This window comes from Aphelocoma coerulescens, chromosome 18 (genome assembly GCF_041296385.1).
Source record: "Aphelocoma coerulescens isolate FSJ_1873_10779 chromosome 18, UR_Acoe_1.0, whole genome shotgun sequence".
Lineage (NCBI taxonomy): Eukaryota > Metazoa > Chordata > Aves > Passeriformes > Corvidae > Aphelocoma > Aphelocoma coerulescens.
The window spans coordinates 10,671,185-10,693,241 of record NC_091031.1 but is presented as its reverse complement, the minus strand read 5'-3'; the positions used below and the strand labels follow the sequence as shown (position 1 = coordinate 10,693,241).

Genomic DNA, 22,057 nt, shown 5'->3' with positions numbered 1-22,057 from the left:
CACTACTGTGTGATATGCAGAACTGCGTCTCTTTTTTCCTGCAGCACTTTTTAAAGCTGTTTCACATCCTGTGTCCCAATAGCCATCTCACCTCTGGATCAACCAACCTCCCCTCCCCTCAGCTCCCCTCAATGATGCCATTTCTGGCTCAATGGTGATGTCTGTAGCTGTTGCCCAGACCCTTCCATGGACCCTTTCAGATGCAGGGTACAGAACGGGGCCCAGCTGACACCAGCTGTGTCTCCTTGCTGGTTTGGGGCTGTGGGTCAGCTGCTGATCACTGGATTCTCCAGAGCCTTCTAGACTTTTCCTATGCATGGAGTAACTAATTTCTGCCTAAGGCCCTGTCCAGTGACCACTGCAGGAGCATCTCTGGTGCATTGAGTCTTCATCCACTGCAGTGCTTAATCAGCTGGCTTAGCTGTGGCTAACTGTGACCTGAACACAGTCCTTCCCAAATGTCCTTCTTGAAACTGTAGCACATGTATTTCAGATCATCTGTTGTGCCAAATCATGGTGCACTGTAATCTGTTGGCCTTGAATGATTCAGAATTATAGAGTATGTCTTCTATCATTCAAGGCATTAATTAATATATTGGCTAGCAGGAAAAACTGCATTGTAATAGGATTTGATAAATTCTTCTGTTTCTACTCTGAGCCATTTCCAATTCCTCTGGTGATCCACAGTTATGCTCCTTTTTTATATTAGTCTTATCCAGAACAAATTTCTCTGGCTTGCATGTGAGAAAGCCATGTGAGATAATGTCAAAACATGCTCCGAGTCGAGCTGCTGACATTCATTGTTTATTCCTGTAATAGAAAACTGTCATTTCTCCATAGAAGGAATTTCAGTTGGTGTGATGTGACTTGTTCTTGATAAATCCATCCTGGCTGTTGCTCACCTCCTCGCTATCTTCAAAATTCACTTATATAGATTGTTTGATTACTTGGTCCAATATCTTGCTGTCTGCTTTATGGTTTCCTAGTTTCTTTTTCCCATCTCTTTTAAAGCTAGAAATTATTCTCTCCTTTGCTATAGTTGCTATTACTCTAGCCTCGTGTGTCTCAAACTGTTCAGGAATTTTTAACTCCTCTGAGTACCCTCTAACCCGTTCTCCAACATGACAACTGGAGCTTCTTCTCTTTTGTTGCTGAAGGTTCTTGGCTGAGCCACCTGTTTGATAAAGAGCCATTTATTGTTTTAGTGAGGATGGTTTTTAAAAGGCATTAAATCCTGTAGCCATCTCAGCAGTATGCACAATTATTTCTCCTGTTTATGGAACACAGATAGCACTTTCCATTGCCTGATCCTGGCTGCAGAAGTCCTTATAAGATCTTTTTCTCACGATCCTGTACATTTTGTACTGTGGATTTCCTATTTTGCTCCAGCTGCTTGTACTATTCCTTTATATTTATCCTTAAGATTTTAACCTCTTTGAACTATGTACAGTTTTTGTATTATTTCTTCTTGCAGCTCAGCTTAGCTAAGAGCTTATCTAAGTTGAGCTCTAGCTTTTCTTCACCAGGGGATAAGCCTATATTTGTATTTTTGAGGTCATCTGCCCTCAAGGCTGACTTTCTGGCCCTTATGGATGGTGTTACTGTACCTCTGTGTGCCTCTCTGTTCCTAAAGCCATGAGGGAGTTGGCACAAGGCTCCAGGACTGTGTCCATTGCAAGCTCAGCTGCAGTGACTGCAAAGCAGATTTTCCCAACCCCATACCATAGCTTGGGTGAGGAACCACAGAGCACAGGGGCTGCAAGGCTGCAGGAAGGTTAAGCCTCGTGGCTGACCTGGGTAGAGAGTCTGAGTGTCTTCATGACTTGTTCCACCTGATCTCTCACTCTGGAGTGCTGGGCTTCCCACAGAAGCCACCAGGACACTCCGGAGCTGCCCTGGTGCAGCTCTCAGAGGTGACATGCTGTGCAGGCCCACCACTCCCAGAGAGTAGGTCTCACCCTTCCTATGAGTTCTCATAACATTTTAGGCATGAGAAGACCAATAGTGATTGCAAAGCAGTGGGTACAGCGAGCTGCCAGCAGCTACGTGCATGCTGTTCCCTTTCTGAAGAACTTCTGCCTAAGGACAAGCCAGTGTTTAAGTGATGAAAAATGTCATTTAGGAGCTCACTCAACCCAGCTTGTCATAAATCCAAAAGAATCGTGGGATGGCACAGGGGCAGGTGCTCTCAGTACCTTATTGCTGCTCTATAGCCAGGTAACTTCGCGTTTGTGTTCTGCAGACTGAAGATTATCTCAAGCACAAGATCAGAAGCAGGCCTGAGCGCTCAGACCTGGTCAATATGCACATTCTACAAGGTAAGACTGCCCGAGCTTCTCCCACATACTCCTTGTGTCTCCTGCCCTGGGACTTGTGTTTCTCCTGCCCTTCTTGTGTCCCTTCAGGAATCTCATCGCCATTATTTGTCCCAGCTGCTCATGGGGGGCAGACTCAAATGGGACACGTCATATGAAATTCTGTCCAGACCTGATGTTCAGGAAGCAGGACACGCTTTTATTCCCTGACAGACACAGCCCCAAGGCCATCCAGTCTTTCTCCCATCTCTGGCAGGGAGCAGTGTGAGATGTTCTAGGGAACAGTGAGGTACAGAACAGCTGTGAGAGAGAGCTCTGTTAGACACTGGTGCCAATGTCTGATCATGAGGAGGAAACCCAGAGCATTTGTTGTTCAGGGCACTGAAATCCCTGTAGCAGGTCACTGTAACACCTTCCCAAAGCTGCACATCTTTTGTGCTGCTATAATTCTGGATATTCTATGTGACAGCCCATGCAGTCAGTGACCCAAGCAGAGCTGTATGAAAAGCCCTGCTATCAGTCCGTGAGCCACAGCAGCTCTCTCCTCTCCCATCCTGGTGTTCCCTCTCAGCCAGAGAGCTGGCAGGGCTGTATTCCATCACAGACAGCAGAACACCACAGCGTCCCTCGTTATCTCCAGAGATAACAAGATCCTTAGAGACAGAGAGGATGTGCAGCTTCCCTCCCTCCTTGAGTCCTGTCACTTGCCTGGAAGAAGCAGATCACTCTCTGGCAGCTGTGAAGGCTGCCCTCTGCTCTCAGCATGGATGCAATCTCTACTTCTTTTTCCCTCAGGCAGGCAGGAGGGCTGAGCCAGCGTCGCATGCTGCATCAGTGCTGCTGCCTTGCTTTTCCCTTGGGGTTCCATCCCTAAAATAAGCTAGCACCGTTGCTTGTTTAAGAGATGGAGAGTGTCTTTCCCTAAGGTTAAATAATAGAAGCAAGATGGACTGGAGGTGGGGGCTGTTACCAGACATGGAGGCAGCTGCAGTCCCTGGGCATGGACAGGGACAGGCAGAGCCAGCCTGGGGAGAGAGACTGCAGAGAGCAGAGAGTGCCTGGCTGTGCACTGAGCAAGATGCATGTGCTGCCCCACACCCCCCTTACCTGCAGCCTCTGCTCACACCTCTGTCCATCCTGCTCTGCATCTCATGGAGCTGTGTCTTGGCATATCGTGGACTTACAAACCCATTTTGTTCGTAACAGGACCTAGAGGTGATTGAAAGTGGCCAGGTGAGACAGTTCACATCATCCAAGTGCTTCACAGGCACCCTTTCTGTTACTGTTCACCTCAAGGAGCTCATTTGTGTTCCCTGTCTCTATAACCTGAGGCCAGGAATGGCCCTAGACCAGCTCTCCTGACCTCCTGCAGAGAATTTTCCATGGTATCAAGCCCTGTAGCTCGTGTTGCCCACAGTGTCTCTTCCAGAGAGTGTCCAGGCTTTGAAGATAGAACAACCTACATGCAGCTGTTCTTACTTTAGACCCTCAAGGGTTTAGAAATGGTCTGGTTTAGAATGCCACTCCCTCACTACTCGCACCTGTGCCAAGAGAGGAGCCAGATAACTTTGTTCAGGAAATCTTTCTGTTTAAGTTGCTATTCTTCTGTCACCCCTCAATAACTGGGGTCTTCTCAGCTGGCTTTGGCAGGGCTGTAGCTTCCAGATCTACCTGCCTTTGCTCTGCTCCTCTCCAGCTCGTTCTTCCCTGGAGTCCTGGAGCACTGTAGTCATGTCACCTCCAAAAGCCCACAGCCCAAGACTCAGCATTTTTAATTCCAGTGTAACCCATTTACTCCAGTTGTCAAGCACTGCAATGGTCCTATTCTCCAGCTGTTTCCCAGAAGTAGGGATCCATCTGCACTAGCCCACAAGGAGCCAGTGTGCTCCTGGCAGGCAGGAGCTGGAGACCCCTTCGGCCCTTGCTCATGGCAGCTTGCTGATGAAGTTTCCATCACAGATCACTCCTGGGCCTTGCAGAGGATGCTCCAGCTGCAGGCTGGGTTTGCAAGCCCAGGCTGGTAGACAAAAGCTCTTGTTTGGGAATGGAGAAGCTGGGCCTGAGGCTCAGAGAAGGACCCGTGCCCCAAACCCCAGCAGCCCCACCCAGTGTAGCAGAGCAGAGCTCAGGCGTTGGCCACGGCCCCCAGAGGCTGTGCTGAAGGGCAGCAGGTTCTCGCTGAGTGCTGTGCCCACAGGAACCGCTGGTCCTGATGCTTCTGTTTGGCCTTTTAGACTCGGCTGCAGAGGGGTCCATCCAGTCTACTCAAATGAAGCTGAAAAGAGCCCGACTGGCAGATGACCTCAATGAAAAGATTGCGCTCAGGCCGGGTCCTTTGGAGCTGGTGGAGAAGAACATTATTCCCGTTGACTCGGCTGTGAAAGAGGCCATAAAAGGTAGTGACAGGAATGTGTGTGCTGTGTGTGTGCGTGGAGTGGGGCAGGGGCTGCCGAGGGGACGAGGAGGTACCACAGCGACAGCAAGAAGTGACCAACCTGGATGTAAGAGCTGCAGTTATTGCTTAAATGTCATTATTTTCACAGTAATCAGCCCAGTCCAGCACAGCCTGTGAGCACAGCACTCTCAGAGCAGTGACACTGAAACATGCACAGTTGCTCAGCCACGTTCCCTCAGAAAGAACCCCCCTTCTTACACCCCTTCCCTCCCCAAGGCTTTGAGCACAGAAGTGATACCATTGGAGACAGACACTCCTTCCTTCAGCATGGGAGAGAACCTGAGTGCACAGGTGTGGTTGTGAGACCAGCCCAGATTCTCCCACTTGAGCCCTGCCAAGCTCTCACATCCCAGTAAATGGGGGTGAAGTGGCCCCAGTTCAGCAAAGCTGTGGTTCTCTTTTTTATTACCGCTGGTGCTAGTGGTATGCAGGACCCAGCAGAGCAGGATGCTGTGTCCCTGGCCTGTGGAGCACCCTCAGGGTGCTAAATTGCTGGAGAATATGAGCGGGGGCCTGCACCCCCAAACAGGGTACACTCCTACCAGCCAGGACCCAGAACCTGCCTTGTGCCTAAGCTTGGTTTTCCTCCATCACCTCCCCCCACCAGAGGAGGGAGGAAGAATCACCCACAATTACTTCCCCCACGCTGCTGCAGGGAAGCTGGAGTGGGAGCCAACACAGAGCAGAAAGGTGACTCAAATTTCACCAGGGCCCAGTGCCAGGACAGGGAGGTCTGAAAGCAGAGAAAGGAGCAGGAAAGCCAGCAGGGTCTCACAGTGACAGGACAGCAACCCGTGTTTTTGAAGCCTGGGGCCATCTCCACATATCCAAACTGGTGCTCAGGTCTCCAATGAGGCACCGAGAGCTGCTCTGCCCCTGGAAGCTGCTTGTTCTGTTGCTACAGTTCCTCAATCCATGGGCTCATTTCCACTGGCATAATCCCATTTGAAGGGTCTGTTCTGGAGCTCAGAGCAAGCTGGGCACAATGGCAGAGCTTTGGGACAGAAAGGGTCTTGGAGTGACAGGAGAGAAGCCAAAAATGAGAGTTGAAACAGGAAGCACTTTGACTTTCATTTCATCTCAGAAACCGTCTTAAATGACATGAAATATTCCAGGCTCAGATACTGCTCTGTCCTGCCCCACAAATGTTCCTGCTCTTGGTTTGGGGGCTGTGAAATGCAGGCTGTGTATGTATAGCAGCTTCTAAAGCTGGACCTGGAGCTGCTCCACTCCCAGCATGTTGCAGCTCTCCTCTTTGAAGGTGAAATGTTCCAGGACTCTGCCTGAAGAGGAATTTTTAAGGAGAGTTCAAGTAAGATCTCCCCGGTCACTTACTGAAGGAGAGAACAGGGAAAAAAAAAGTTTAAAAAAATCTCCCCCTATATAAACATTTGAGGCAGTTTGAGCATGACTTTATCCCCTGGAGCTGAGGTTTGGAGGCTGGGCAAATGAGCTTGAATCTTGGATAGAGCATCTCTCCAGCTGCCTTGTCAGGAGCTTGTGGTAAACAGAGATTTACAGCACCAAACTGTTAAAAACAAAAAGTCTGGCTTAAAAATGATTTGCTCAGTTTTAAATTTCTCCCTTTCACAATGCTCTTCTATCACATTGCTGGGGAAAAACGAGTCCTTGTAAGCCAGTTTCATCCCATTTAGGGTGAAACACACAGCACATTAGGGTCCAACGTGAAGTTGCTTGGTACCATAGGATGCCATGAGAAGAAGGTTGTACAGCTGCAGCAGGAATACTATCCCAGCCCTCAGGTTTCTGCAGAAGAAAGACCCAAGCTGAAGGATCCTCAAGCTCATTTTTGGAGTCAGAGGCACCTTGTGGTACTCATGGTTTGGGGCAAAGGGCTGAACACAGGGCAGAGATGAGCACTGGCACTTCTGGACGTTAAGCCTTTTGTTTTTGCAATACCAGAAAGATGACAGGGTTTAAAATCATTTTACTTTAACCTTGGAATCTCAACTGTTTATACAGTGGAAAGTTCAGCTGACGTGTTCCTCTAATCACCTCCGGCAGGGTGAGCAGAAAGTGCCAGACCCCAACCGAAAGCCCAAACGTCCCAGTGACAGGAGGCCGCCAGTGCCCTGCATAGCTGAGCAGTGATACAAGAAACTTTTTTTACCAGGTCCTTGTCATCACTTTGTCCAATGCGCTCAAGAGGACAATACCCAGTGCATTAGAAACAGCCCGGAGCAAACACCATCCTGCCTGAGATTACAGCAGGGACACGGGATCAAGAAACAATATGCTCAGGCTGGGCTGGGTGAGAGCAGGACAGATAAGGGAAGCATTCCCCACTGGCACAGGCCTGCGGTATCAAGCAGCAGGATGCAGCACATTCCTGTCATGCTCTGGGCTGTCGCTGTGTCCTGAAGGTCCCCTGTGCTCCCAGCTTTGGCACCACTTCTCAACACACGCTTCCCTGCCAGCCCAGCAGGAGCCCTGCAGATCCACAAGTCCCCCTTGCTTGGAGTCATTTTTCCCAAGAGGGGATGTCCACGCTGGCCTGAGGGCATAGGAAGCAGCTCCCGTGCAGCCCAGGTGCACCATGCACTGCTGCATCTCCTCAGGGACCTGTTTGGGTGCTGCCTCTGATGGAGAGGATGGAGAGGACATAGGCCCTATTTCCAGGGAAATACGAAAATAGCAAGTTGAACACAGCTGATCCCATTTCCCCAGCCCATGTCTGGGCAGCAGCTCAGGCAGGGGGCCAGGGCTCTGTCCTCGCCCACCCTGGCACCAGCAGCCACAGGGAGGGGAGATAACCCTTATCTCTCAGATAGGGGCAGGGGTCAGAGCAGGAGGTGCGTGTCGGTGAGAAGGTGCACATTGCTAGACCAGCAGCAGGGACAGGTGGAAGCTTGTCCCCAGGCCCTTCCTATTTCCCCATTTGTCACCTCGCTATCAGTGTGCCAAGCTGCCTGACAAATGCCAGACATGAGCACGAGGAGATTACGAGTGTGGCCACGCTGCTCCTTCCTCTACCCCCACCTGCAGCTCTCCCGAGGCTCACATGAGACCCTTTTTTTTTTCTCAGCACTTTATTTATCATCAAAACCTCGGGGTCAAGAGCCCTTGCCCATCTGACTAGCAGATAACAGTGCAGGAGCTGTGCAGGCGGAGCAGCCTGGGGCTGTGGGGCAGGCAGTAGCAGTGGTTTGAACCAGTTCTGTGGGTGAAACCTGTGGACAGAGACAGGATGTGGGAACCTCTGTGCACCTGCAGCCACGTCTGCCCTTGTTGGCTCTCGTGCCATGAGCAGATGGATCACACTCTGAGCCGATTTCACCCTCAGTCCTTCTGCTGAGGACGGGGTCCCGTGCGTGGCGTGGGTGTTCAGCCGGGGTGCTCAGATGAGGGAGAGCGACTTGTGCCCCTCTCCCATCTCAGCCCAGTGGAAGGGCAGGATGGCAGAGCTCCTCCTGCACCAGTCCCAGCTGTCTGCACCAGCTCTGCTATGCTGGCGGGCCGAGCTCCTCCAACCTCTCCTCTCTCCCTCTCCCCACAGTCCTGGCTCCTCAGATCCCTCTTCTCTCCCGGGGCACACAGTCCATGTTGTAAACGAGGCTGAGACTTTCGAAAGGAAAAGTCAACTCGTTTATTTATTAACTGCTGAGAGCGGGAACCCGGGATAAGCCCAGGCTCCGCGCCACAAGCCAGAATAAAACAATCCACCAACAAGACAGTGAGACCCACTGGGCGCTCCCTTGGAGCCCAAGGTCCGCAGGAGGACGCGGTGCAGAGCACCTGGTGGCTTTTAGAGCCTCTGGTGCCACCGGGCTGGTGCAGTTCTCAATCCCCGTGCTGATCGGTCCCTTCCCTGTTCGCTGGTCGGTCTGTACCCCCGTGCGTTCCTCACCAGTCATTTCCAAACAAGTCCTCTTCATTGCTTGGCTCGTTCTCCAATCCCGGTCCAGGGCATCGTCCTCATCCCTTGTACCCTACCAAGCAATGGACTAGAAAGTTCCTTCTGTTAAACCCCTTGGGTCCTTGTTATATCCCCATCCAGTGGTTACATTCCAGCATTCCACCCGTACAGTCTCACAGCTTCCCTTCAATTCACCTGTCCATCCATTCCACCCTCAACTCCCCTCTTTTATATCTCATCTAAACAGTAATAACCAACACCCTGAAAGCAACTCATTTATTACAGTCCATGGTCCCGGTTCCTCACGCCCCTCCTCTCTCCCCCTCCCAATCTGCCCTGCCCACGGCTCGGACCCCCTGCTCTCCCTCCCGCAGCCCCCGGGCACCCCGTGTGCCCCCCACCCACGGCCGGGGAGGGGGCGGTGGGCGCGGCCGAGGCCCCGACGAGGCTCACCCAGTCCCCCCGGTCCCTCCCCGCTCCCCCCCGCTCCCCGCAGGCTCTGACCATCGCCCCTCTGCCCCCACAGGCACCCAGGGCGGCTTTCCCCGCCCGGCCGACGCCTTCGCCTTCGAGGAGGACAGCAGCAACGACGGGCTGTCCCCGGAGCGGCCCCGCAGCCGCGGCTCCCCGGGCCCCGCCGAGCCGCCCCCCGGCTCCAAGGCCCCGGAGCCGCCTCCCGCCGCCCCTGCCGGGGCCCCCCAGGTAGGGAGAGCCGTCCTGGGGCCGGGGGGGATGCGAGGGAACAGGGGAGACTCGGGGGGACGGGGATGGCACAGGGGAGGGAGCACAGGAGGGACACGCGGGGCCGAGGAAGTGATTCCTGCCCTGTACTGGGCACTGGTGAGGCCGCACCTCGAGTGCTGTGTCCAGTTCTGGGCCCCTCAGTTTAGGGATGTGGAGATGCTGGAGAGTGTCCAGAGAAGGGCAACAAGGCTGGTGAGGGGTCTGGAACACAAGTGCTGTGAGGAGCAGCGGAGGGAGCTGGAGGGGCTCAGCCTGCAGAAGAGAAGTCTCAGGGGGGACCTCGTCCCTCTCTACAGCTCCTGCAGGAGGGGGCAGCCAGGTGGGGGTCGGTCTCTTCTCCCAGGCAGCCAGCAACAGGACAGGAGCACACAGCCTTGAGCTGTGCCAAGGGAGGTTTAGGCTGGACACCAGGAGGAATTTCTTCACAGAAGGGGTGGCTGGGCACTGGGATGGGCTGCCCAGGGAGGTGGCGGAGTCACCGTCCCTGGAGGTGTTTAATGAAGCCTGGATGTGGCACTCAGTGCCGTGGGCTGGGTGACAAGGTGGTGATGGGTCACAGGTTGGACTCGATGACCTCAAAGGTCTTTTCCAGCCTGGTTAATTCTGTGATTCTGGTTAATTCTGTGATTCCGGGTGATTCTGTGATTTTCTGCGAGTCTGTGACCCGCGGGGGAACCGCGGGGCCGGCGCGCCCTCTGCCCGCCGACGCGGGTACTGCAGCCCCGGGGAGCGCCGGGCCGGGGTGGGGCGAGGGACTGGGGGGAAACGGGGGGAATGTGGAGGCTGGGGGGGAACAGGGGGAATGGGGGAACTGCAGTGGATTGAGGCAGACTGCAGGGGCTGGGATGGACCGGGGGAAAGGGAGGAACTGGGGCAAACTGGGGTGGGGGAGGACCAGAGGGATTTTGGCCATCCACAGGTCAGCTGGGAGGACTGAGCTAGAGAGGACACTAGAGAGAGCGAACAAGGATATGGGGCTCGGGTGAAATTGAGAGGGCTGGAAAACCAAGGGGGGCTGTGGAGACAGAGGACTGGGAAAGGACTGGGATAGTTTGGGGTAGATTTGAGTGGACTGGGATACACTGAGGCATCTGTGGGGAGTGGGAACAACATGGGGTGAGGAAACGGGGTACCAGGTGCCCCTGTCCAGGCTGGGCAGCCCGTGGGTCCGGCCCCACAACCCCTCTCACCTCTCCCTTGCAGGATCGTCCCCCCAGTGCCGATGGCCACGCTCCGGACACTGCCCCGGGGCAGGGCAGCCAGTGTGACAGCCCCAAGCAGCCAGCGGGGCAGGAGAGCCCGACGCTCCCGGTGCCCTCTGCCGTGAAGGTAAATGCCGGTGCCTCCAGACTGCCCCGGAGAGGAACCAGCCCAGGGCAGCCGGCTGCATCCAAGCCTGAAGTGCCCATGTGCTGCACCCCGAATGTGTGGGAGCTCTGGGTGTCTGGCCTTAAAGGCTTTGAATAATTCAGGCAGACAAAGCTCGTGTCAAAAACTAATTTAATTCATTGTGTAATGGTCCAAGATACAGCAGTACACCTTGCTAGAGGCAATTGCTTGAGTCCTGCACTGAAATCATCCCCTGGGGCTGGGAGCAGGAGACACAAGGCAGCACTGGAATACCTTCCAGGCAGGGAGGGTCATCCTCCATTTCATGTGCTCTCCAGCACAGCTGAGATGGGACGCAGTGCCAAGGGAGTCCCCCACATTCAGGCTCTTGGAGCTGGGGTGTCAGGGTGCCAGCAGCAGCTGCCTTTGTTCTATCCCAGGCCTCTGAGGTCCCATGGTGATGACCGGAGCTCTTCTCACCCCTAATTCCTTTCCTTCTTGGCCCAACAGTCCAAATCATCCAGTGATAGCAAGAACCGTCACAAAAAGCCCAAAGACACCAAGCCCAAAGTGAAGAAGCTCAAGTACCACCAGTACATCCCTCCAGACCAGAAAGCAGAAAAGTCCCCTCCACCTATGGATTCTGCATATGCCAGACTGCTCCAGCAGCAGCAGCTCTTCCTGCAGCTCCAGATCCTCAGCCAGCAGCAGCAGCAGCAGCAGCAGCAGCAGCAGCACTTCAGCTACCCCGGGATGCACCAAGGACAGCTAAAGTGAGTGGCACTGTGCCAGCAGCAGGACTTAGTCCTGTCTCTCTCCACACTTTCCCCTGCTGTATCCATTTGTGCCAGAGCAAAGGGATAGAGGCATGCCACTGAACAGAAAAGCTTGGGAACTGCACAAACTCCTTCCAAGCCATTCTGGCCGGGGGCTCCTGTGACCTGCTCCTGTAGGAGCAATCTCCTACAGCCCAGCCTGGTTTTCCTTGGCCATCCTTAAGTCTCATACAGGAGACAGCAAAGGAGTGGAGGGATGGGATGCCGGGCACAAAGACCTTGGGGGAACGGACAACTCACCCCAAATCTCCTTTGTTATTTCAGGCAATCAAACGAGCAAATGGTCAAAAGTTCAAATTCTTCATCAGCTTCTGGCAACAACACTCCTCTTTCTCCAGTGAAAACCACCTTTTCAGGCCAGACTTGTGTCTCATCTATCAAGCCAGGGCCTCTGCCATCCAACCTGGATGATCTCAAAGTGAGTGCAAACTTTGTCACTGCAGGAGCAGAATGTCACAGCCTGAGTGTGCTGTGCTGCCTCTGAGTGTGTCAGGGGAGTGCCCTAGGCTGGGAGGGACAGTGTTACAGATCAGCACATCTGAACCCTGTGCTCTGAGCCACCCAGGAGCACAGGGCAGCACCCTGGGGCAGGGCTTGGTCACTGTGGAGGTTGGGAACATGAGGGCTTGCTGCTCTGCAGGTGATGAGAGGGTGCACTGCTCTGGCCTGGGTATCAGCAAACCACAGGTGTGGCCTTGGCAGACTGCAGGTCAAGCTAAAGGATCATCTGAGCTGCTGCTCCTGCAGCTCCTGGCTCCATCCCTCTGTGGTTTTAGGGTGGACATCGTGGATGCTCTGACAGACCAGCCAGAAGGTGGTAGGGCAGCACGGCCTCCCCTTAGTGTCTCAGCTCCCCAGTGGTTACTGCAGCCAGGCCAGCTCAGCTCTCTGCATGGTACATGAACTGTTTTGAGCACCTCTCATGTAGGTAAGAGAGGGCATAGAGGAGAATCCCTCATATCAGCTGTTCTTTTATACTTTGCTAATGGACCCTCAGCCATGGGGAAGGCCAAATCCTTCTAGGAGCAGAGATCTGGGGGCAGCCCAGAGGTAGAAATAATGTGAGCTTGCCCCAGCTCAGGTGCCTGAACCGTGTGCCTGAGCATAGAGCAGGTGGCTCCAAGGTATGTGTCACACTCTGAGCTGTCAGCTGGCTCCTGTCTGTGTTAAAGTCCTCTGCCCATGGACAGATCTACTGCTAGAAAGGGAATGCTGAGTTTCTTCCATGACCCAAGGACCACTGCTGTTACGGAGAGGAGTCACATTCTTGGAGGAAGGAGGAAGGTTTTCCTGTTAGGAAGGGTTGAGATTCCGCAGGATGTGCGGTGGTCAGGCCTGTGCATGGTGACTCTGGTGACTGCAGGTGAGACAGGGAGCACCTGGGAGGGCAGAGCTTCAAAGCTGGAAGCTGCGAGCCTGTGATCTGAGACTCCTTGTTAGAAGCACTGGGTTTCCTGACACTGACCACGAGTGACTTTCCTTCCAGGTGTCAGAGCTGAGGCAGCAGCTCCGAATACGAGGCCTGCCCGTGTCGGGTACCAAGACAGCGCTGATGGAGCGGCTGCGGCCCTTCCAGGAGTGCAGCAGCACCACGGTGCCAAACTTCAGTGAGATCACCACCGTCACCTTCCCAGTCACTCCGACAAGCACCCTGTCGAGTTACCAGTCTCAGTCCTCCACCAGCATGTTATCAAACGGCTTCTACCACTTTGGCAGCACCAGCTCCACCCCACCCATCTCGCCCGCCTCCTCTGACCTCTCTGTGAGCGGCTCTTTGCCAGACACCTTCAACGATGGGCCCATGTCTTCTCCACAGTTTGGTCTCCAGCCATCTCCAGTTCATGGCAGCGCTGAGGAAAGCCTCATGAGCAGCATGAATGGAGGGAGCATCCAGCTGGAACTGGAAGGAATAGACACAGAGAAAGACAAGATGCTGGTGGAGAAGCAGAAGGTCATCAATGAACTGACGTGGAAGCTGCAGCAAGAGCAGAGGCAGGTGGAAGAGCTGCGGATGCAGCTCCAGAAGCGAAAGAGAAGCAATGGCCTCGAGGAGAAGCAGCAGCCTGCTCAGCATTTCTTTGGTGTCCCTATCAAGCAAGAAAACACCGTGTCCAGCTGTCCATTTGCATCCAAACAAATGGCCCTGAAAGGCCAGGCCGGCAGCTCGGATAAGCTGAGTAACTGTGGGGTGCCGCAGGTGCCCCACATTGTAAATAGCCACTGCTTGGAGCCCGCGGGGCAGAGCGCCATCACCTCCTCGACATTCCTGAGCCCGCAGTGCTCCCCCCAGCACTCTCCCCTGGGGGCTGCAAAGAGCCCCCAGCACATCAGCCTGCCGCCGTCCCCCAACAGCCACTACCTGCTGCCGGTGTCCCCCGAGGGCCGCAGCGGGTCCCCGCCGGGCAGCAGCTGCCTCCGCACAGCGCCGGTGAGTGCCAGCCCGGGCCCCCACGGGGTCACGCCTGCCTGGGGGAGGCCTTTCCTCTTGGCCCGGGGCCACTGGCAGGGCAGAGAGTATCCCAGCTGGACAATGGGTTGGAAGCTGATAGCACTGCAGGGTCCTTTGCAGGGTATCTTCTGGAGAGCCAAACACCACAGCCAGTTGCCCTGGGGGGGCCACAGCACAGCTCCCATGCCCCATGGAGCCCTGGCACAGCTCCCCTCTTCCCCAGGGGACCCCAGCCCAGCTCTCTCTGCCCCTAGGTGAGCACTGGCAAAGTTCCCCGTGTCCTGGGAGAGTCCTGGCAGAGCATCCTCTGCCATGTGGAGCCCTGGCACAGTTCCCTCTGCTCTGGGGAGCCCTGGCACAGCTCTCTCTGCCCCTGGAGGGGTCCTGGCAAGCTCCCTCTTCCCTGGGGGAGCACTGGCACAGCTGCTTCTACCCTAAAAGAGGCCAAACCTAGCTGCCTCTCCCCTCAGGGGGAGTCCTGGCACAGCTTGCTCTGCCCCTGGGGGAGTCCTGGCCCAGCTGCCCATGCCCCATGGAGCCCTGGCACAGCTCTATACACAGCAGGGAGGCACCAGCATGGATCCCTCAGCTCCTGGGAGAGCCCTGGCACAGTTCCTACACCCCTGGGAGACCCCGCTGCAGGGCTGCAGGGCTTCCCAACATCTTGCCAAGCCATTGTGGCTCCCAGCAGTGTGTGAGGGATTTTCACCACTGAGCTGGAGGAGAGCAGTTGCCCCGGGGAAGCCTTTTCTCAGGAAGCTGGAGCAGGGCTGGCAGTTGAGGTCTGCAGTCAGAGAGAGCTTGTGCCTCCCCAGCTGGCCACCAGCCCAGCAGAGAGTTGTCCTCAGCAGCCACCACTCCTCACTCAGCCCCCTGGACAGGTACGAACGCCTGGGGAGGGGGACACGCTGCCAGCACAAAACAGCACAGGGTTCTGCTGATGGCAGCCCCAGTCCATGCAGGGCCCTCCCAGGGCTCCCCAGGGAGCAGCAGCACCTTTCACTGGTCGGTGCCATGCCAGGGGTGCAGGGTGGGCACACGGGGCTGTGGCAGGGGCAGCCTGGGTGTTGCAGGACAGCCCACGCCAGAGCAGGGCTGCTCCCAACCCACCCACGGCAGCCCCGAGCAGGCACTGGGGTGCAGCCCTGCACAGTGGCACAGAGTGGGGCTCAGTGCTGTGTCCAGAGGACAGTGAGGTAGGTGCTGTGGGCAGCTGGCAAACAGCATGGCCAGTGAGGTGGGAAAGGGCAGCAATTTAGGGTGGGGAGGGCAGAGACAGAGCTGCCAGCGGAAGGGGCATGGAGGGCAGTGGGGTTGGGGTGAGGCAGGCAGTGGGGCTGCTGTAGGGGTGAGGAGGGTGATGGGAGCACTGGTATGGGTGAGCGGGGCAATGGGGAGCAGCGAGCAGGGGAGGCAGGGGGTGACCCCGGCACTGGGGCTGTGGAGGTGAACTGGGCACCACAGCAGAGCTGTGGGGGCAATGGGCAGTGGGACACAATGCTGTGAGGTGATACCCAGGAGAGGCAGCAGGGCTGCTCTGGGCAGCTGGGCAGTGGTCAGTGAGGGTCAGGAGGGAGGAGGGGCTCTGCAGGGGCATCTCCAGCTCCTCCCTCACTGCCCAAGGGCTGGGGGTGTACAGAGGGGATGGTTCCATTGTGTCCTGCAGCTCATCCCAACTCCACCACCACCCATCCTGGACATTCCTCTGCTGCCTGCAAGGGACTCCCAGGAATGAGGGTCCTTGTTCAGCAAGAATTCCTCCTGTCTGCCCAGCACTGCAGTGCTGTTTCCCATGAGCCAGGGGAGTGTTCCTTTCAGCTGCCCTCCACAGAATGGTGGCCAGGATATGCCTGGCCAGGCAGAGTGGCCTCACTGCTGCCCTGGATCCACTCCTGGATCCAGCCTGCCTGGAGGGTGAATCCCCTGGTGCTGGTTTTTGTGGGACAAAGCCATGGCCAGGCAGTGGGGAAGGACACACAAGGACCTTAGGGGATGGGGACAGCAGCTGGCAGGCACTGTGCTTCAAATGTGGTCCATCCTGGAAGGGGAGCCTGGCAAAAAGCTGGCAAAGATACGCAGGTGTTTGGCACAGGCAGAGGTTTCCCTCTTTTGCTGATCTTCCCTGGCTTGAGTTCTGAGATTCCCCCAGTCAGATGGTGATGGGGAGGGGCTGGGGGGCGGCTGGGGAAGTGCCTCATCGCTGGCCAAGCACAGCTGACCACCAGCAGCATCTCTGTCTTCCCTTTGTCCTGTGCATCCACAGCTGACTGAGCACCAGGACGTTCTGTGACACCCTGTCTGTGCCCTGGCAGTGACCAGAGGCCAGCCTGGCCTGCATCTCAGAGCCAGGTCAGGGAGTTGGTTTACCTGCCTCTATTCTGCTCACAGCCCAGGCATTTTGTTTTTGTTTGACCCACAAAATGGTGATTTTCCCTGGCACCACACCAACCCCAACAGGGATGAGAGCGCCGGGCCTCCCGCCGTGCATTGACTCCATTTCCCTGTATCTCCCCATGCAGATGGCTGCGCAGTCAGGCCAAAAGTTTTCTATTTCATCCCCAAGTTTTTGTAAGTCAAGCCCAGCCCTGTCAGAGGTAAAGCAGCCTCCAGCCTATGAGGATGCAGTGAAGCAGGTAACCGCATGGTTTTTGTTTCCTACAGGGCTAGGGCTGCCCATGATGTCTTTTTGCAGTTAGTGGGACTCAGCTGCAGGAGTTCCCGCCCGTTCTGTGGTCTCTGGGTAGGACAGGTCTGTTTCCATGAGGAATGGGCTTTTTTGAAGGGTTAGTTGCTGACCAGCTGCCTCAAGGCAGTCGGACACCCTGCTGGGCGGGATGGTGTCCCCTGTGCACCCAGGGGTCCTGACACCCCCCAGTCCCCCCGGCTGCCAGTGTACTCTCTTTAGGTTCTCGATGCTCTGGGAGAGACAGACCCTTGAGCATTCCCAGGTCACCAGGAAACCTCATCCTGCTCTGTGCCATCTGTCCCCCTGAGCCGTAGCTGCAGCGCTGTCCCCCCGGGGAGGACTGGCCATCTTCCTTCCCACCAGAGTCTGGGAGCAGCCTCAGTGCTGGGAGTGGTGGTGCCTTTAGGAAAGTGGAGTGATGCTGCTGGCAGAGTGAAAATGGGCTTATGGGGGCGTGCAGGAGATCCTCCAGGTTCCAGTCAGGGAGAGGAGGGAGATGGGCAGTGCTGGGAGCAGGAAGGGCAGGCAGGCACATGCCAGTGTGAGGTGCTGGGGCCAAAATGTTGCTGTGTCCTGAGGGCCCAGGGACAGGGCAGGCTGTAGTGGCCACTGAGCAGAGGGCTGGCAGCAGGGAAGGGTGCTTTGCTCCCTGGATCCACCGCGATTGTGCCACACCCTGCGGTGCCCTGAATGCTGCTGCCAGCCCCGTGGTGGTATGGCCTCTCTTCTGCATGGGAGGAAGCCTTTTGTGGGGTCTAGAGCCATCTTTTTTGGGGTCTAGAGCCATCTACCTGGCTTGTGGCTGGAGGGACTCTCCTCCTAATGCCCTCTACTCTCCTCTTTGTCGTTTGCTGCAGCAGATGACACGAAGTCAGCAGATGGACGAGCTCCTGGACGTGCTGATTGAGAGTGGAGGTACGCTCTGCTTCCCTGTTCCCCTCCAGGGCTTCCCCTCCAGGCCAGCCTCGGTCTGTGGGGCTCAGTGTATTCTGTGCACCCCAGCAGAGCTGCCTGAGTCGAGTACAGCTTTCACCTGCCCTCGCTGTGCCAGCAGCCACTGAGATTGAACCCAAAAGCATATATTGGCTCTCCTGGAGCCTCCTCCTGCGTGTGCCAATCCAGTGGGGTGGTCTGGGCTCGGCTGTCACCTGTGCAGAGAGAAGGGACAGCAGGGCAGCAGCCCTGTGCACAGCACTGCCAGCCCCCTCCCCACACAGAGCCCCCGGTGTGTCCCCCCTTCCCAGTGCTGCCAGTGCCATCTCCCACACAGAGCACTTCTGGTGCCCTCCCCTGTGCAAAGTGCTGCCTGTGCCCTTTCCCAGCCCCCTGGGGACAGCTGCCAGTGCCTGTGCCCTAGGGACTGTGTCCAAACGCAGGGGATCAAGGTCAGAGAGCAGGAATGAGCGAGGCTTCCCGCAGGGAGGGTGGGCAAGCAGTGCCAGTGGGATTGAGCGGGGAGCAAGTCTCCCTGGGGATGCCCAAGAGGTCAGCTGGAGGGCTGTGGTGGTGCCCCTGTGCCCAGCAGCGGCGGGCGCCGTCAGAGCACCTCAAATCCCTCTCATTTGTTGACAGAAATTCCAGCCAATGCCAAGGAAGATCGGTCCTGCCTCCAGAAAGTACCTCAGATAATGGTGTCTACAGGGAACTCCGGTGCCTCCGTCCCCAAGGGCTCCGCCCCGTTCGAGCCGGGGTCCTCGGCGCCGCTGCCCTTCGAGCACTGCCCGGGCAGCAGCGACGCCCACCTCGAGGTGCTGCTCAACGCCCACAGCCCCCTGGGCAGGGTCAGCGAGATGGCCCTGCTGAAGATGGGGCCAGAGGAGCCCCACTTCGAAGGGATGATGGAGGGGTTCTCCGGCAAAGCCGCAGATGAACTGCTCAACTCCCAGGAGATTTTACAGACTCCCCTCTCGCCCATGGAAACGCAGCTCTCCCCTTCCCCTGCCGAAGGCTCCGGTTTACAAATGAGTTTCACTGAGTCTCCGTGGGAAACAATGGAGTGGCTGGACCTCACCCCCCCCAGCTCTGCCACCGGCTTCAGCTCGCTCACCCCTGCCGGCCCCAGCATCTTCAACATCGATTTCCTGGATGTTGCCGACCTCAACCTGAACACCAGCATGGACCTGCACCTGCAGCAGTGGTGAAGGGATGTGCTGGGGCAGGATGCTGTGAGCCTGCAGCAGGCGGCACAGTGTTCCTGTCGTGCGAGAGAACACGCAGGGCTAACGTGCCTCATCCAGGGGAAACTGGAGTCATTTTCCCAGCATATAAACTTGTTTGAATTTCCAGTCACTGAAAATGACAGCACAACAACTCTGGTACTTTGGTTTTCCTCCATTGACACAACCCCACAGAGGACACCAGTGCCTGAAATAACACATCCTTGGATTGACAAGAACTTCACTTTTCTTTCTTTAGTCTTTCCCCCTCCCCCTCCCCCCCGGTTTTAGCAGTCACTCTCGTGAGAACTGGAGCAGCTCATGACAAGACTGTGTGGTGAGGTGACCTCACCTGGGTGGCAACAGGAAATCATGGAGAGGGGAGCCCACTGTTCCTCCTCTCCTCTCCTCTCCTCTCCTCTCCTCTCCTCTCCTCTCCTCTCCTCTCCTCTCCTCTCCTCTCCTCTCCTCTCCTCTCCTCTCCTCTCCTCTCCTCTCCTCTCCTCTCCTCTCCTCTCCTCTCCTCTCCTCTCCTCTCCTCTCCTCTCCTCTCCTCTCCTCTCCTCTCCTCTCCTCTCCTCTCCTCTCCTCTCCTCTCCTCTCCTCTCCTCTCCTCTCCTCTCCTCTCCTCTCCTCTCCTCTCCTCATCCAGTCTTTCAGGCAAACCTGTTGGGCTCACCTTGGCCGTGCCAATGCCAGGGTGAGGAGCAGGGAGCTGTGCCCAGCCAGGTAGCAAACACCCTTCTCTGCACAGCCTGGCTCTTGCTTCCCTCCTGCCCAAAGCTGCATTGCCCCATCCGTGCACAGCTCTGCTCCAGGTGGATCAGAGTTGGAGATCACCGTGTTCGTGGTGGCACCTTGGCATGTCCTGAGGGGCTGAAAGCCCAGGAGCCGTCCTGGCTGCATTCTGAACTGAATCAGGCTGCAGCATGTGACCTTGGAGCAGAGAGCTCTGGACATTGGGAGGCAGATGTTCAGGATGCAGGCGCAGGAATGGCAGGGATGTGGCATCCCAGGGGAGCAGCCGTGTCCCCGCTAGCACGGCACGCACAAAGAGATGAGTGATGTGTTTCGGCCAAGGTAGGAGCAAGTGGTATGAAAGAACCAGCCAGGCTTTGGAGGGGCTGTTCTCTGCACAGCCAGGTCAGGATGATCTCCACCCCCTCGCATGATCCGGGAGCGGAGGGAGCCCGGCAGGGACACTCAGCGACCGCTCTGGGGCAGAGCTCAGCGGGCCCTTGTGTGGCTGCGGGTTCGTGTGAGCGCCTGCTGGTGCTGCCTCCACTCCTCTGCCATCCTCCCCTCCACCCTTCTGCCCACCCCTCCTCGATCCCCAGCCGTCATCCCCTCCTCCCCGAGTTTACTCCAGCGTCACTGCTCCCTCAGCCCCGAGCAAGGCTACCGGAGAACAGCTGTGAATCACCGAGCCTGGAGGAGCCCGTTCTCCCGATGCCGGCAGAGAAGGAAGCTCTCCCGCAGTGATGCTCCCGTTTGGAATCACCAGCATTTCTCCTATGAGTCTCTGTGCAATATTCTTCCTCAGGCTCTAGCAAGAAGGAGCCTTTGCTTCACTTCTTGGCTTCCACCAAAGAATTTGCTGCAGACTGTGTGATGGACACGTCTGTTCATTGCAACTCTGGTTTTGCCAAAGTAAATATTGTTGCTGACAAAGATTGTTAAACTATTTACAGACTGAGTGTATTTAATATTTGTGTTACTGGAAGGACAGCACACGGAGATGAAGCTGCTGGGAGGAGGTCCAGCCTGGCCGTGGCTCCCGTGGCGCTTCCCCAGGGATGCTGGAGCTGTCGGAGGCAGCTCTGCAGCCTGGGCGGTGTCCCCAGTCCCTGGTGTTGTTGCATGCTGTATAAAGCACGTGGCAGTAGCTTTCAAGTCACTATTTAAAGCACCACTTTTCTATTGTACAAATGTCACAGGGCACTGCTAGGATAGACAATCACAGGTTGCATTTTTTAAAAAGAATTTCTTTTTCTAAGTGAGAGATTTTTTTGAAGCCAGTCCGTGGAGAATATTCAGAGCACTTGAACCAGAGTAGTGTTAGCTGCTCCACTGCGGCCTTGTACAGAGCTTTCCAGGTAACTTTCTCCTCTCAGCAAATGTATTTCCTTATTTAAAGGGATGCTGTCAGCTTCAAACCTGTAAGCAAGCACATTTCCTTACCTATGTTACCAGCAACACCTACATTATTAAAACCCTTGTCTTGCCACTCTGTCTGCTCATGGTTTGCTGTTTGATTTCGCTGTGGGACAGCCACAGCTATCCCATCTGCCACCACCTGGTACCAGCTCCATGCTCCGGGACAGTTACAGTCCTTCAAGGCCTGAAGAATTTCATTCATGGCAGCAGTTTCTCCTGGAAGATTTCTGAACACACCAGCCAAAGTCTCCTGTCTTTTTCTTCTATTGGCTCTGGTTTTGCTTTGTTTTCCTGCAGGCCCCACTCCTTGGGTCAGGTCCCCCTCAAAAGGCAGAGCTGAGCCTTTGCCCAAGCCCCTTGGTATTTTTGTCAGCACTGGGCTGGTGGCTGCAGGGTGCTGGGTACAGGCAGAGCTCTGCCACAGCCAAACCTCCCACTGCCCACAGGCAGAGCAGGCTGGCACCTCACCCCGGGGGACCTTGCATCCTTCTCCACAGCAGCCCTTGGTGTCTGTTTCCAGATCCGTCACATCTTTCCTTGGATTAGAAAAGGTTCCCCGGGTATTTACCCACCTGCGTGCGAGGAGGGACTGTCCAGGTGGGCTAAAGGTGAAATGGTCCTGAGACATTGCTCAAAGGAATCTAAAACCATGAACAAATAACCAGTTCCTATGAACATCTTTTAATGTCCAGCCCACACCCTGAAGCCAGGCGTGCTGTGATAACTGCCTGGGCTGGGCCAGGTCATGGTTACCCAGAGAATGGGGAGACAAGCCTCAGCCTAGGATTATTTCAGGAATATCAGTGGACTGGAGCACTCCCCTGCCCTGTCCTCCTGCTGAGGAGAGCCTGCCTGTGCCGCTCCCCCCGCAGCAGAGCAGCTGGGGAGGCTGCGTGTCCCTGCTGCGAAAGGCGAAGAGCAGAGTGAATGGAACAGGGAGCCACAGCTCTGAAGGGCAGGAAGGAGCCTGTCGGTGCCAAGGTTTGGAGCAGAGCACCTGGGGAGGCTGAGTCAAGGCCAGGGTCCTGCCACGGGCAGAGAGAGAGAAGTGCT

General features: G+C 56.0%; 1 protein-coding gene across 2 annotated transcripts in view; it reads left to right on the top strand.

Moving 5' to 3' along the window:
* The window catches only part of MYOCD (myocardin), a 34,561-nt gene extending 15,294 nt beyond the window's left edge, over nt 1-19,267 (top strand). For both annotated transcript variants that reach the window (XM_069032568.1, XM_069032569.1), the window contains 10 exons: nt 2,243-2,318; nt 4,550-4,711; nt 9,174-9,349; nt 10,595-10,720; nt 11,231-11,493; nt 11,821-11,974; nt 13,043-13,984; nt 16,525-16,638; nt 17,549-17,606; nt 18,264-19,267. In XM_069032568.1, the coding sequence (XP_068888669.1) occupies nt 2,243-2,318; nt 4,550-4,711; nt 9,174-9,349; nt 10,595-10,720; nt 11,231-11,493; nt 11,821-11,974; nt 13,043-13,984; nt 16,525-16,638; nt 17,549-17,606; nt 18,264-18,832 (2,640 nt within the window). In that variant the 3' untranslated portion in view covers nt 18,833-19,267. The remainder of the gene's footprint in view (nt 1-2,242; nt 2,319-4,549; nt 4,712-9,173; nt 9,350-10,594; nt 10,721-11,230; nt 11,494-11,820; nt 11,975-13,042; nt 13,985-16,524; nt 16,639-17,548; nt 17,607-18,263) is intronic.
* Nucleotides 19,268-22,057: the final 2,790 nt, after the last annotated feature.